This window comes from Diprion similis, chromosome 8 (assembly GCF_021155765.1).
Source record: "Diprion similis isolate iyDipSimi1 chromosome 8, iyDipSimi1.1, whole genome shotgun sequence".
NCBI classification, from domain to species: Eukaryota; Metazoa; Arthropoda; class Insecta; order Hymenoptera; family Diprionidae; genus Diprion; species Diprion similis.
The window spans coordinates 10041500-10058145 of NC_060112.1; the positions used below are offsets into that span (position 1 = coordinate 10041500).

The 16646-nt window shown below is 36.6% G+C and overlaps 1 protein-coding gene across 4 annotated transcripts in view; it reads right to left on the bottom strand.

Moving 5' to 3' along the window:
• Positions 1 to 5967: 5967 nt before the first annotated feature.
• The window catches only part of LOC124409494 (probable nuclear hormone receptor HR3), a 142282-nt gene continuing 131603 nt past the window's right edge, over positions 5968 to 16646 (bottom strand). For 3 of the 4 annotated variants that reach the window (XM_046887131.1, XM_046887130.1, XM_046887129.1), the window contains exons 3-9: positions 13802 to 13961; positions 12952 to 13175; positions 11635 to 11970; positions 10140 to 10412; positions 8856 to 9080; positions 8159 to 8498; positions 5968 to 6035 (exon numbers count right to left, since the gene is read on the bottom strand). In XM_046887131.1, the coding sequence (XP_046743087.1) occupies positions 8239 to 8498; positions 8856 to 9080; positions 10140 to 10412; positions 11635 to 11970; positions 12952 to 13175; positions 13802 to 13961 (1478 nt within the window). In that variant the 3' untranslated portion in view covers positions 5968 to 6035; positions 8159 to 8238. The remainder of the gene's footprint in view (positions 6036 to 8158; positions 8499 to 8855; positions 9081 to 10139; positions 10413 to 11634; positions 11971 to 12951; positions 13176 to 13801; positions 13962 to 16646) is intronic. The other variant, XM_046887132.1, reaches the window with a different exon arrangement.

Sequence of the window (16646 nt, forward strand, 5' to 3'; positions counted from 1 at the left end):
CGCGTTACGCATATATCGAAATAGATACACATACGAGGTATGTATACCATAATGCACGCCGCGTGTCCGAATTGTTGCATGCTCATGCTCTGTGCAATGATTGATAAACTGATTTGATGACCGTTCTTCCGTTTGAGTATTTTTTTTTTTTTTTTTTTGTTTTTTGTTTTTCGAAACATATATGGTATTCACGATTTACGATAAAAAATCTTCACCTTTGTTACAGAGGGATCTGATTGAGTTTTTTTTTTTTGACCAGTGGAAAAGACACAAATTGATCGTGAGTTACATTGCGTCGATCAGCTGAAAATATTAATTTTTTTAGTCAATCAGAAAATCAATGATATTTGGATGAAAGTCTACACTTTCTGTGGCTTGTTTAAGTTTGGCGATCGTTATAAATTGATGAGACAGTTTTCACTTACAATTAGAAATAAAAGAATCGCATACTATTTTTTCAGAAGTTATTCCAACTTTTATGGTTCTTAGAAAGGCAGCTGCTGTTTTATATATGAATAGAGCTAATTTTTAATGCAAAGTTCTTTTCCTAGACACGTCAATTTTGAAATTGTCACGCCTCTAAGCTATGGAATAAAACTGTGCTTTTTAAGTTTAATTTTGTAAACAAAAGCTGCAACAAAGTCATTTTGCTAAAAAATGAAATTCACCAGTTTCTAGGTAATAGCTGAATCAATAAATTGCATGAATTTCAGAAACTCCGAACCTTCGACATACCCAATATCAATTTTCTTAATAACTCTGAACAATATAGATTTAATCATAAAAATGATGCGACTGACTCTGTACTTCACCCTTTTGTCAAATTTCACTCGTGCTGTCAGTTTTTCTGCGGTATATAGGTTTTTGGCTTACACAAAATCTATCATAAGAATTTTTAGTTCAAAGTCTGAGAAGTGCATCATAGCATGTGGCTTTTGTTCATTCTAACAACTGTAAAAAAAAAAAAAAATATACTTATTGAAGTTTGGTCGCGGAATTGTACAAAATAATCTTGAGCACGATCTCATATGGATACAATCGCGTGAATGAGATTTTTAGGGCAGTTAGAACTGACGTTTAAACCTTGTCCCAAGAAAGAAGAAAACCGCCAAACAACATTAGCCCCATCTGAAATAGTCTAATGTACAAGTATAGCTATTGGGAACCTGTATTAAGACCAAATGATGTTCAAAATTTTCTTCTCAACCAGTTTGAAAAGGTTTCTCTCTTCGTAATACGAAATGGTTGTTCTTCAAATACAAGAAACTTGGATTATCTCAGATTTCGGTACGTACGTTATGATTTAGTATTAGATGATGTATTTCGTTTAGTGTAAATGTATGTCATTCATGTTCACTTCTTCATCAGATATCAGATGAACGTAACTATTATCAATATTACTGTTTTATTTTTCTCATGGGAGAAACAGAAAACTTACTGGTCCCATTTTCTACCGAAGGTTGTTTATCGTCATCCAACTCTCAGGTAGGAGAGGTGAAAAATTGATGAGGTCTGCGGTATTGAGTGTACCGCAGAACTCAACGAAAGCTAGTCTCTTTATCATACGTAAGATCCACTTTCGTTAGGGTACGCAATTTAAAGTAAATGATTTTCCCTGCTCATCTACCACGCTGTTAATTGAATAGATTGAGGATAAGATCAAGAATATGTTAACTCGCTTTTCGATCTTAACATGACTTTTTCGGTTTTTACTTGATAGTAAGAAAGTATTTGAACGATTCGATTGATAGCCATAGTTGTTGAAAAAAAAAACAAAAAAAAAAAAAAACAGTGAAACGAATCAATAAGCACAAAGTTATTCGAAAATTCTCAACAAAAGTTAGTTTGTACGTTAAAACTCTATGAAAAAACAAGACTCGAAGCTCCACGTGAGAAGTGGAGAAGCTTATTGTCGGCCAAGTTATCTGTACCGATATTACCGATGAAAGTTATATTTTGCTGTAGATCGTAGTGCAATGGAGATACAAAGCTGGGAAGGAGAAACGTTTCTGAAACTTCTAAATTAAGTCTGCGTTATACCGATTAATCCGTAACCTCGGGCTTGATTTATATTCGTTTTTACAATATTATCCAGTAAACACCGGTTTACTGCGGTTTAGTACAGTTATAAAATGTAATGGGGTCTGCGACGTGATTCGTAACAGGTTTTTAAAGAGGTTTCGAAAGGTGGTAGTGTTGAAACGGAAAATCCGTTACTTCGATCGAAGATCCGTTGTGATGATGGTAGTGGCGATGATGATGATGATGATGATGATGATGATGATAATAATAATATTAGCGAGAATAAAAAATTTTGTTCCGTTTCCTTCGCTTTGATTCTATATCTATACACTATTGCCGGTTTTCCCTGTTACATTGTTGTTGGAAATTAAGTGCGGAATTGTGAGAGAAACAAAATGAAATAAAGAATAAAAAGAATTAAAAGAAAAGAAACCATCGTGGCAACCACAACAATCATTTATATAATATGTATATTGAATATCTAGATGTTAAAGCTAAATCGAATTATAATATATATGCACCTGCAGAGAGGCATCGATCTTCGATCGATTCGGCGAGCCTGTCGCCTTTCAAAAAACTGGTTTTTAAAAACTTGGGAAATAACGAAATTACAGTGCATACACACACACACACATATATATATTTATATATATATCTATACATTATGTACATATATAAATAAATATATACATAATATATAAATATATACATAAACTCGACAAGGTAACGCGTATAATAATATTAAAACAAATTAACAATTTATGGTATAAAAAATATCGACCTATTTAGCGCCGGTTTGTCGATCGGTCGAAAATCGCTGCCCCTTTCCTTTATATATATTTATAATAATAATAATAATAATAATAATAATAATAATAATAATAATAATAATAATAATAATAATATTCATATATTTACATGTGTGTATATATATGTATAAAATATCTGTAAAAATATATATACACACATATTACATAATCTGTCAACTTTCTTTAATATATATATACACGAGTGTATGTATATATATTATTATAAAATTGAACACCAAATCGTAATAATTTCTATAGTCGCAACGTGTGTATCTCCGTGTGTGTGTTTTTTTTTTTTTTTTGTGTACGTGTAACGTGTTTGTTATGTATTGTGTGGGTTTATTTTCTTTCCTACAATATAAACGAACTGCATTTACGTAATCATTAATTAATAGAATAATATTTATACTTTACTTCCGCTACCATTAACGTGTCAGTTGACGCACCTTATTCTTCCTATTTCCAGCTTTTTCCATGACGGAATATTCAAGGTGGAGTACTCGTGAGATATATATTCAAAATAACCTGCGACCTAACATCTACACAAAAATGTTACTTCCAAATCAACTTGGTAGCATATACAAGTATTTCATACACCGGATATCCCATTTTGATCATGCCGTTGTACAAGGTTTCCAAAATTGATGCCGGTGATTGAAAAAATTTGATTAATCCTACAAAAGTTTCGTGAGAGTTTTCATGCATAGATACCTAATTAAGAATTCAGGGCTGCTTTGATTTCATCTATTTGCATGTGAAAAATTTTAATCAACAGTAAGACAAAAATTAGGTTTGTGCCAGTAGTTTATTTGGGTAAGTATTAAAAATTTAAAAACTTTGGCGATATGCAATTTAAATTTATTGGGAACTATCTCAAAGTAAAGGTAAATACGAAAGAAATTACTTTTTACTGAATTTTCTCAAGCAAACAATATTTGGATACTTGTACAACTATCATAAAAATTCATAGCGAAAATTGTTCATTTTCAATCGCTGATAGCAAATTTGCGGTAAAAATCGTGAACTTGAATAAAATACGTATACATGGAGTTTTTGTCTACATCAACCGTAATGAACAACGCGTAAACAACTATGCTGAAAAGGGAGGAAAACTATAAATGTAAACTTGACGTTCCCTCAATCTCTGGCAATGGAAAAAAAAATTGACTATAGTAAAGCTAATTGATTTATAGAAAACACATTACAAAACAACATCTCTTTTCTATCAGTCCATCTTAGAATGAAAAGAAAATTCTTTTTTTTTTTTACATTAAATACAAAACAAAATAATAATTTTAACCATCGATTTGAAAATAATTGCCAGGATAGATTGGCTTCAGCGTGGGATAATCCGAGTGTACTCGTACCAATTTACGCATTTGTTTCGGAAAAGAAAAACTGTAATCTCTGACAATACAGGATACGTACATGACTACATGAGCTTAATAGTTACGTGCTTTATAAATATTCTTACAGCAAGTGTTCTATTATCCAAAGTACATGCTTGCATGATTTTTGCACCTCTAAGTATGTGTATACTAGGCATGCAGTTAAGAGATAGTGAAACGAAATACGAATTCGGGCAGACATGAAAAACGTTAAGGGCACAAAACGAAGGTACGATGGTTACATATACCGACGCGAATTGAGGAGTACTTTAGGATTGGAGAAAAACTGCAGTTGCTCGATGTAGTTGTATACCTGTATTGTAGACGAACCGTGAGATTTCTAAACGGTAGTAAGTAACTTCGTCTTATCGAGAGCGTGAAACGTATAATATTATAAATATAGTTTACGGTGCGTTAACCGAAACGTTAATCTGTTATTTATACAATTAAGTCTAACTACGGCTACGAGAGGCCCGCGGACAGTCCGGGGACGAAGGCCGTCGCGTATTTTCTTTATATCTTATTGTTAATTAATTTTATTCTCTTCTCAACAGCCGCATTCAGTTTGTATCTTCCAGTCTAGATAATGACAGTGCCGAGTAAAGCTAAGCGCTATTATAAGTCTATGTATAATGCATGTGTTTAAATATTTATTTATTCAATTATTTATTCGTGTATATTATAATGTGTTATATTTCACGTAACACAGATCCAACGCTCGTCAACTAATTTACGTACCAATTTACGTACCAATTACACACATATAAGTATATATATATATATGTATAACGCAAGGTTTCGTCCGATCCATATTAAACGTGTTATGCATATAATAATCGTCTACGATAATAATTGTTGGCTCTAATAACGTAAACTACACGTAATTCATCACCGTGTTCCAACGAGTCTTTCATCCACGGACTGTCCAGCGCAACGTGACTTCGATTAACGCGCGCTTTTTTCATTCACCTGAATTTCGTATAATTATTGACTAATCGTAACAGTGCAATAAGATAATAATAAAATACGACGTGGGTTTTAACGGACACAGCCGAAGTTCATTCCGAGCTTCATTGATCCCGCCATAGAAAGCTCGGCATGGAACGCGGGAAATTCGAACGCGCGCGTTAATCGTCATCACTTTGCTGGCAATTTTGTATAATGATATTAGTCAATATATACTTTTATGTATCATAACAACCGATAGCTTCATCTTTTCTTTAATATACATATACACGCAGATACAGGCGCGCAGGCATACAAATATGTATGTATAATGTAAACACCATACGTATGTATATATGTATATATACATACATAATATTAATATAATATTGCTAGTCCCTGTAAGTGAAAAAGGTGCCGATCAAGTTAGACAGAATGGTACTCTGACGGAGTAAATTCTCGCTAATGCGTATTACGAGCAAAGTCTTTAATTATCTTTTCTATAATTTAACACAATTTCCTGATACCAACTGATAATACCGTTTTGATATATATATATATATATATATATATACATATGGTGTACACACATATATGTAAGTGCTTGCAAACACGCGCATATCCACACATACACGCATATCTTTCATATATGTATACTTTATATTGTTTTATCTATTTATTTATATATATATATATATAAATATATTTATATTTATATTATATTATATATATATATAGATTTTTTCAATTTTATATGTAACAAGGTTATTTCTTATTAATTTACTTTAATTTTTTTTTTAATCATTATTATTATTATTTTATTTTTTTATTTTTATTTAAGGCCCAATACGTTCAATACGAAGGAAATAATCTGCAACAAATAGAATTGGTCCATTATTATAGAAATTTCAACATTCAACGAATATTTTCAACGATTGTCAAACCGTTTGGTCAATACAAGACATATATTTATAATTATATACATATGCATTATATACGATGTAGTTACAGGTAAATCTGTTTGTTCATGGGCCGTAGAGAATATTTTGCAACTGATTTGTTTTTTTCTCCAAAGTTTTGGCCGATCCGTAATTCTTTTAAAACTGTTAATAAAAGATTTTATGTCTGTGTATGTTTCTTTTTAGTAAATAAATAATCATCGAAAATTTTTTGTGTACTAAAAAATTTTAAAATTATCTGCGACCTCTAAATGCGGTTTAAACTTGATTCATTTGTTAAGAGAAACCTTATACAGAACCGAGGGGTTAATCACTTTTGAAATTTGATGGACAGCGGTGTTTCAAGTTAGATTCAAGTTAGATTTAAGTGCGAATTGTTTCAAGTCATGTAAAATTGCTCAACTTCGAATGAAAGTTTTTGAAATCTCATGGACCGGATGAAGTATGTAATGATGGTCATTGAAGTATTCGCCTCGTTTTTTAATATTTCTAAATCCGTGAAACCAGTGAAAGTATAGTGAAGTCCTCATGAATTGTTACATGTCCATAAAGCTGTGGCATCTGATCAAGGTTTATGAAGTCCTCGTTACGTCTGATGGAATGATATCGTACCTATGTGGATTCATTGAAGACATATGTTCGAACGAAATAATCAAAATCTCATTTAGTTTTTACACTATTTTAAAATTGGAAATTTTTTCTTCATATGTCTTTTGGACAATTAGTTTAGTTTATTAGTGTGATTCAACCACGCGTTATCTGAAACAAATAATATTTAGTTGAATCTCGTATACTAATTCAAGCTGGATTTATATTTCGTTTGAGTTGAAATTTTGTTGAAATAATAAAACGGTTTATTAAAATCTATTTTTAGAAATAAATTTCTAGAATCAAGGTTACATTCATTAATATATTATATTGAAGTTAACGAAGATTTGAAATACATGCTGCGCTAGTTATTTGACTGTTTAAAGAAACTTTCAATTCAAATCAAATAAACATTCTTCAGTTCAAGCAAGTATATTAAATCGAACAAAATATCATTTGATTCAAATAATACGATGATTAGACCAAGTGAATTTAAAAAAATTAGTGTTCCTAAGTTCTTAGAAGATCGAATAAAATTTTGCGAAGTCCTGTTAAATTATGTCAAGATTCGTGATGTACTAAGGAATTTTCTTTTCATTCTTTGAAATCGTAGAGGTGATGCATAATTTTCTAAACATCCTTGAAATCCCGTGAAATGTGCTGAATGATATCGTGGAGTTATCTCTGTGAACAATTCAACGTCCTCAGTGAGAAGTATTGATCTTACGTAGTAACAGTTATAAAGTCTTGAGTCTCGCACGAAACTTATGAAATTACTGGAAAAAGTCTGTAAAAATATTGAAACCTTGAGGCCCGAACAACGAAGTGATTAACCCGTCAAGAGGCGGACAAAGATGACACGTTCCAAAGTAATAGGATTCAGCAGGGATTGAGCGATGAATCCAGAAAAAATGATCTTACATTCGAATACGAACCTAGAATGAAAATGTTATTTGGTTGAAATAAATTTCCTCGCTAACTTCAAGTATAGAATTATATTGTGTTACAAATGCGGCAAATGGGCGATTTCCCATGAGTGTGAAGTTTACAGCATAAGACAAGGCGGTTACTGAAATCACACGAGTCAGATGTGACCCATCCGCACGTGTGACACACGCGTTTTATTCCAACACCTGTGAAGGAAAGTTTGATTTGGGAAGCACCTTAGGTGCCACTGCCGGTGCGTAAAATTAATGTTAGATAACTTAGGTCCAATTATACGGAGCGTAAAACTGAAATAGTAAAAAGTGCGCATGCGCCAACAACGTTTTACCGCACTGTTAAAAAATCAGTCACTTTACTCACGCTCCACAAGCTGCAAAAATTGAACTTTCCAAACAGACGTTGAAAAAAACATGGTTTAGTATTGTAACAAAAAATCTCTTTATTTCGAATAAATTGAAGGTAACTTTTCTACTCTACGATCGTGAGTGATGTGCATACAAACCTCGACACGGCAAGGCCTCCAATTCAGGCACTTTTCGCGACGCGGACCGTCGTCGGAAAGCCTCGCGTTGCGCCGGTCGTTCAGCTGTCGACGCTGAAAAGCTCCTTGTGAAGAGCCGGAAATTCGAGGAGCGGCTGGGAGCGTTTGAACTTGGCGAGGGCGTCCATATGCAGTCCGGATATATCACGGAGTTGCGGAATCTTCGCCAGCATCGCGTCGCAGACCGTTACGTCGCCCTTTATCGGCGACACGTGGTTGCGGTCGACCTCCGCCCTCAGCGCTCTCTCCACCGCCTGGGAGAGCCGCGTGATCTCCTGGAGGCCCTTTAGTCCTGGTCGATCTGCAATATCCGAAATTTGTGTTAAGGGGGGCGGTCACTCGACTCTTTCAAGTTAGGCTGATATTTTTTGTTTGTATCTTTGCTCGACACGAAAGAAATAAATAGAATTTCAATTAATTGCAAAACCAATTGGCGTTTACTGAAAAATTTACAATGATTTCCAAGATTCCTTCAACGCTGTCATGTGACATATCAAATAATTTGCAATGATTTCAATTATCTCTATTGATTCGTCGTTGTTTCAAAGACTATTACAGTCGTTTAATTGTAAGCGGCTTTAATTTATGATTTCTTTGAGTAAATGATCTCTCGTTTGAACGAGCCATAATGAAAGATGTCGGACGATGTGTAACTCACCAGGGCTGAGGAGAACCGCGGCGCTGTAGAGCGCGAGCTCGGTTTCCGTCAGTTTCAATTCGGCGACACTTCTTGCGAGCTCAAAGACGCAGGAGACTAGGCTTATTTCGGCCGAGTCCGACGTGTAGAAAGCATCCTGAGGAAGCATTGTCCCACCGTAGAGGACGCAGTTCTGTTGGAGATCAAGATACCTGCTCATTCGAAGTACCGCCAACTCGAAGGAACCTGCGTGAAAAGTAACGAGTTAAAATATTTTACTTCTAAACGACAAAAAAACAAATTACTTCTATACGATACAAGCGGAGTTGGACGACCAAACAGAGTATTTCTACATGGCATGACTGGATTCGTTTGAATCGAGGAAAAACAATTAATTGCTGCTGCAAAGTGAAATTTTCAGTTGCGTTTATATCGGAGGGAAGAATCGAAACACATATTATATTATAACGATATTTAATGATTAAATTTGGTAATATAAATAATTTATATTTCATCGTGAAGTGGAAATACGAAGTGTGTAGTACAATATTATAACAGATGATTTATTTTTAGCTGAAAAAAACATTAACGTAGTTTTTTTTACGTAATACTGTAAAATCGACAAACTTTTTTTTCTCCGTCCCAAACAATATTAAAACCTAATTTACTCGCATCAAGATTATTATACGCTCATTCGTACGAAATAACTACTAATTTCCGGCTATGTTGTATATTCCATTTGATGCAGATAAATGCGTTTTAAATAGGTAGTAAATTTATTTGAGAGGAAGTTGCCATTTTATACTGCACGTATTGATTGTCGAACCGGGTTAAAATTAACACAAATTTATAATCCTATCTGCAGAGTTAATGACATAAAAGTTTTCTTTTGAGAGATACATATAAAGATGTTAACCTTCCCTGAAAGTTAAAGTGAAGTAAAATAAAAAAGCAAAAAACAAATCCCAGTTTTGAAATCGTTTTATGACTTTTGTATATTGCTTTTCTTTCTAAGATTGAATATCCTATAACATAAAAGTAAGATTCCGTTCATGGCATTGTTTATTAGAAATGGATAATAATACTAATTAATCCTGTGAACATTTTCCTGAATGCCATAAATATTTCGAAAACCGTGTTCTCGTCATCACTGGCGTGCCTGTAGTGTCACTTGAAATTTAGATTCATCCTCATCCATATATGCACGACTCATGAATACGTCATATGAAACGGTTTTACTGTCGATATCGGCGTCGCATACACATCATACCTATACATACATACGGACACATACATTTAGCTCACCTGCTTTAAGTAGGACAATTTGATCGTCCTGTGACAGCTTCATGAATCCTGGTACCATTTTGGCAAATTCAATAATATGCTGAATGACGGTAGTCAGTTTTTGCGCGCACTCAAGCCAAACCTCTTCGTCCGCCATGTTCTTATAATATATCAGCTTTGGGAGGTCGTGCGGCTTGCGGAACGACTCCTGGATCTGCTCCGTCGTAAAGAGGCACGTCCGCGCGTGGGCGTCTGCTATTGTCTTTGAAAGGAGTTCGCTGATTTGCGCGGGATCTACGGGAAACGAAAAGCTCATCTTTAGTACAATCCCTTCGTCTTCTCTTATCTGTTCATACTACAGCAAGAGATTCTTATAACGAACGGACGTCACAGATGCAAACAACTCTTTACACTACAATTTATCGACCATTTACATCGCAGAATTTTCCATTGCAAACGGAAGTCGATGCACGTTCAGCAGATGAAAAATGGCCTTTGACCTAGGGATCAGCAGGAAAATGGATTAAGTGTCAGCTCAAGAGCGGAAGCAAAGTTAACTTTCCAAAGTCAGGTTTGATGTCTATAACAATTCCCCAAAGCCAGGTAACAGGTGTAAACTTTTTCAACTTTGAGCACGTTAAGTTAGGATTTGACTTTCCAATTACCGATCGTATAAAATTATCGTACGCCAATAATGCTACAACGAATAACAATAAAGACAGATGCTAAAGCGTTGAAATTTAGCCCTTTGATAGGACTGGTTTGTGTACGATAAACAATACGATTCTAAATAATGAACCACCACACCGTCATGCAATCGCCAACTTACTTGTTCGTAACACTGATAAACACATGATACATTTCTTAACAAGCCGTTTATTACAAGAAGCAGTTAGGCAGCGCACTGTCGATATCGGAAGCGAATGATTTTTAGGATAGCTAATTGGACTGATCGATGATCACGTGGTGAATGTAAATCGCGTCTTTAGAAGGTTTCTATCATCTCATATTACTAAAAAATTTTCAAGCTTCTGAAGATTTCGGAAAATATCAGCTTTCAAGATTTTACGAGATATAAAATACTAATAAACTCGAAGACAGTTTAACGTATTGAAAAATTGTATTTCGAGAAAATTAATGCGACTTCCTGAAGTATAATTAAATCTTTGGCGAACCAAGTGTGACTTCGAGAGATTCTATGACTCTATCTATATACGCGACTTGAAAGAAATCAGAGGATATTCGTAGGTTACGACGTTTAAAAATTGCAAAAGAATATATGGGATTCCCACAAGATTTGACAGAATTTTATCAGATTCTGAAGACTTTCTTGGATCCCGTGACCAAGGAATACGTAAAACTATGAATTTAAAGAACGATTAATCCCCTAGTTTAATGTATCATATTTTTCACCACACTTCTTGCCTCGAAAGCTGCGCGGGTTTGAAATAGTTAAGATATGAGTAGGTATAGATAAAAGACATGCACGTGCAGAGAAACACAAACATAGCCTCACATCTCGTATGGGACATACTGGGCAGACTTGGTACTTCGTCCTCTTCCGGTGGATTACTTGGCCTCTGCTGTTGCTGGCTGCTCAGAAAGGTCGTGGAGTCCACCATCGTGTAGGAACCGTGACCAAGGCCAGCCAGTTCAACCGAGCTTTCTTGTTTCACGGCAACTATACCGCCTCCACTTAAGGAGCCACCATTCGCACCCCCAACACCACCACCACCACCACCACCACCACCACCACCACCACCACCACCACCACTACCACCGTTACCTCCTCCTCCTCCGCCACTTCCACCACCAGTGCTACTTCCGGTAGACGTCGATGACAGCGACTTACCTAACGTTTGTCAAAATATTCTTTAAACAATGTTATTTATATGGGCTTAGACCGTGATCGAAAAGCATTAATCAGGCTCACCCTGATACTGAATTTTCATTTCGATATAAAATAAGTACGTCATGTCCTAAAGCATAGATTTTTCATTACATTGATTCGAAATGAAAGCCCTGTCGTTGTTGACTGGTTGTTCAAAATCAGATCACCTAGCCAGCCTGCTCTGATTAGTTGTGAGTGAATAGTAACGATTACATGAATTAACGAGATTTAATATGATTTGTCCTTCATGACGACTTCGAGTTGAGTCGTGTGACTTCACGTGAATCTAATAACTGATCACATGACTTTTTAGGTGAATTCAACCGTCTACAATTATAATAGGTATGCAGAAATCTATGTGTCAAGCTATGGGTGATTTCCCTTCAAAAGCAGTCCTGTAGTTTTATCAGCGTGTGATTAATTGAACCATTATAATCTTTCTCTGAAAAGTACCCGAGATGTACCTCATCGACTTTCATCATTCGCTAATATGCTGTAGTGAATCAAAAAATGTTATACCCGGATTTTTTCTATAAACCAATTAGGTCATATAAAGTGTAAAAACCGTCCCAGAAGTTTACCCCCAAAAAAACGATTCTTCAAGATTTCTCAATAATGACGATAATTTTTTTCGTAAAACCAATTGTACATTTTTCACTGGCAACAAACGATAATAATCACAGTACTGTTTACTCTTAGGGTTTGCATCCCTCATGTTCAACGGGTAAACTTTAGAGGTGGAAAAAGTACATGTTTGATATTTTTTTATGTACTACATAACGTATCACAGAATGAAGGAAATCGGTGATGTACATCTCTAACAGTTTCTTTGTGAAAGGGGAGGCCTGATCACTGACCTCAGTTTATACCTATGAAATTGCGAATAATTGCGACGTACGCAATTGAAGAAAGGACATTTGGTAATCGTAACTCGAAGCTTACCGGTGGGGATGCCGCTCGACAGGACTCCTCCAGTCGCTGTTACGGACGGCGTGTCTGGGGTAACGTGGTCGACTTGCGTCTGCGTCGGCCGATGGTCGTAAGGCGTCGTGCTATCGGCATAGTCGTTGTTCTCGTTATAGCTGGTCATAGCCGGATGGCCATAATACCCTGGTCCTCCGGTTCCCGAAACTGGAGACGTGTACTCGCTGCCGCCGTATGGATAGCTAAAGGTGAACACCGTCATACCTCATTATTTAATACGAAACGAGCCGAGGGTCTTGAGCATTCCTCGACAATGGTTTATAAAATTCTTCTTGTCCCAGACGTTAAAGAGAAGAAAATATCTCCCCCTATTTGCCTTCTTTTTTCCACCATGTTTGAAGGCTTCAATTTTTGTGACAACAACACGAAGTGCGAGAAAAAACACTCAACGTATTATAGAGAGGGACGAAAGTGCTACTGCAGTTTACGGACTCGAAAAGGATGTTAGCAGGCATCTAAAAATCTGTGCCGAGTACTATCGAGTGCAAGTAGAAACATGCTGGGAGAACATTTTCCCACTAGTGGGTAAAGTGTCATTGAACGACTGCTTGTCACGCATTTCGGTCAGTAGGGGTAGAATGCACTTTCACGTAACCATAAACCTGGGTTCGTTCCCTATTGCCCTACTTTGTCACGTGTGTTCCTCTTATAATTTTAAGGTTTTTCTTGGCTCTCTGCCTCTTTTGCTAGGTACCCTTGGAAAGCTCGTGAAATTTGATATACCAACTCTTTTCGACCATGAATCAGCAAATTTTCACCGACTCATCCTTAGAAAGTATACCCCATGCATTGGAAGTAATGTACAAACCCGCCATTGTAGGAAGGCTGATCCGAACTGCTCGGCGTCTGGGGTTCAAAGCCGCTGCTGTCGGGTGCCGTTTCGGCTAACCTCAACTGTTGCCTGTGATACTCAACCTCCTCCTCAACCCGCTCTCTTTGTTTCTTCGACATGCGTCCGAATTTCACGGCTGTAAACAGAAGGACATAATTTGATTATTGCATTGTTAATTCGGCTTCTCTCGTTCGTCGGTAATTATAATTTTATGACGCAATATCCCATCATAAAAAAATTGTTCGATAAGAAAATAAAACATTGACTCACACTCCAAATTGGAATGAGTAAGGAGCCAGCCAATTATGAACGAATAAAATGTACTCAATTACCGAAACTCATATGCAAAGATTCCGGTAAAATGGTACCTTCAGTTGCATTTAATGCGGGTGAATTTACTTTCTGTCAAATTTCCTGCCAGACATTTTTACGAAATGGAACGTTTCTTCCAAGAAAAGGTTAATAGAGCGTCTGCTCAATTGGAAGTGTTTAATTTATCGTTTATTTATGTATTGTATAAATATTGCGCGTCATAGAATCGGTGTGAAATATCTAAGTCGTGGGATAGTGAGCAAGGCGAGTCGTGAGTAAAGAAAGCGGTACTTAGTTCCGTTCTCCGTTCATGCTATAAAAGATGGCTTCGAGACGAGATTTCGATCCGGTCGGATCGGCCGACCGGGTATCGTCGGAAACGGAGAAAAGTGGGAGCCGAGTCCCGCTGCTGAGACGGACGTTGCGGTAAACAAAATAGGCAAACGTGGCCGACGACGTCGGAGTTACAGTTATTATTACCGAGTCTCACGTCGATGTTGGGTTCGTGCAAACTATATATTATTACAGTATATGGTACTCCAACGTATTGGCATCCAAACCCTTGGAATTGGAAGCGTGGTTATCATGGCCCGTCCAATAAAAAGGCGGATGAAGCAGGAAGTTAGCGCGCAAGGAGTTATAGAGAGTCCATCATGGCGTTATAAGACGACATAATAATATTATACTCGTATTGGTAGAAAAAAACTAGTTAATTGTACCCAAATTTTCCCTCCCGTTCATTTTTGTATCAACAGAATTTCAAAGATAGCAAACCGACCGGCCACTTCCTCAATCACGATGGGTGGTCTACGCTACCTGTGTAGAAATAGATCCTCCTCGATCAGCTTCGATAGTAGGTTAGAATGAATTGTTCGTATACATAGGTATTTCATATTTACATGTGCTTTTCATCAGAAATGAAAACACATCCGAGACTTTGAATTATTTTTTTTGTATCGATATGAGTATCAATATTGCTACCTTTCGAATTCCATCGGTAGTTGTTTTTTTTCGAATTTTTTTAATGACTTTGGAGATGGACATTTTTGATTGACAAATCAAAAAGCTCCTCTATGAAGTTGATTAGTGTAAATTAAAAACACATGAATTCCCATTTATTTAGGTCAAATTCGAATAGTTAGCAGATATATATACATCATCACGAATTTTTTTGTGTAGTCTAGAAAGCGGAATATTTTTAATGATGATCATTATATATAAATAGGAGTATAAACATATCATTCCAATAACCATGACAATGACTTTCGTTTCTCAAGTTCCCTACTTCACTCCAACTTTCCGTAAATAAAATAAAATTATCGATCAGCTCAGCATTTCAATGTTTAAGTACTCAATCACGTCGTTCACACGTGCATCGAAATTTGCATTATAATTCATATCTAAAGTATACATATAGGCGATTTTATCAATTGGTCAACACAAGCAATATATAATCGTCCGAATTACATACTTGACGAATGACGTTACTTCAAAAAATAACTTTCCTCCAATATAAAAACCGTCGAACTAAAATTTCGATACCGTAAAATCTAACCTTTTTTATTCTCTGTACAAATGGAATTAAATAATAAAAAAAATTATGAAAATTGAGAAAAAAAAAGGGCGAGGATTCATGCAACCGGTAACTGGATCTCTACCGAAGTCACCGCGTCGCTTTACTTCGCCGTCGGGAGAGCCGGAGAGCCAGGAGCAGCCGCGGGGGAATGCGGAACAGTCGTATGCAGAGCGGGCGGAAGTCCCCACCCGTGACGTCACACCCTATCTCACCGCATACGTCACGCCGCTACAGCCGCTACAGCCGCTACAGAGGCGCGGACGCTACCCACGACGAGGAGAGGTGGGGGCACGGCTGTGACGTCACTCGACGTCGACGTATCGCTCGACGGGGAGGGAGCGACGAGCAGGCAAAGAGGGGCGGGGGAGGAACGAGGGGTGATCGACCGCGAGCGTTTCTGAGAGAGACGCCGCTAGGAAGAACCAGGGTGAGCTGTGAGCAGCGTCAGCGCGCAGCAGGGACGTTATGCGCACGTGTGTGTACGAAGGTGTGCGTATGTGGTCACGTAGGTATGAAGTACACCTATGCCTGGAGGATGCTCGCATCACGTGGTGTCGTCGCGGGTAGGAGTGCGCGTTGTATAAAAATGTAATAAATATTTATTGGTAAAAACCAAGATTAGAGAAAAAAAATCATGTTAACCGAAAAAAGTGTGAATTCAGATAGATACAACGAAGAATGAAATATCGAGAATCTCAACGTACCTCGTAAATAAAATCCACGTAATTAACAAAGCTCCATTAATTTACCAAATTATCATAAACATTTTCTTCGTTATTCCGGTGTTCGGATACATTTCGGTATTTTGGCTTTTCTTGCTTGCTATTTTTCCATATAAATTTTCCTCAGCGCGAGAACCAGAAAAGAACCTCCACGTACAACCCGTCCCCACCTTACGCCTGAGCGTATTAATGTTCGATCATAAATGATAAA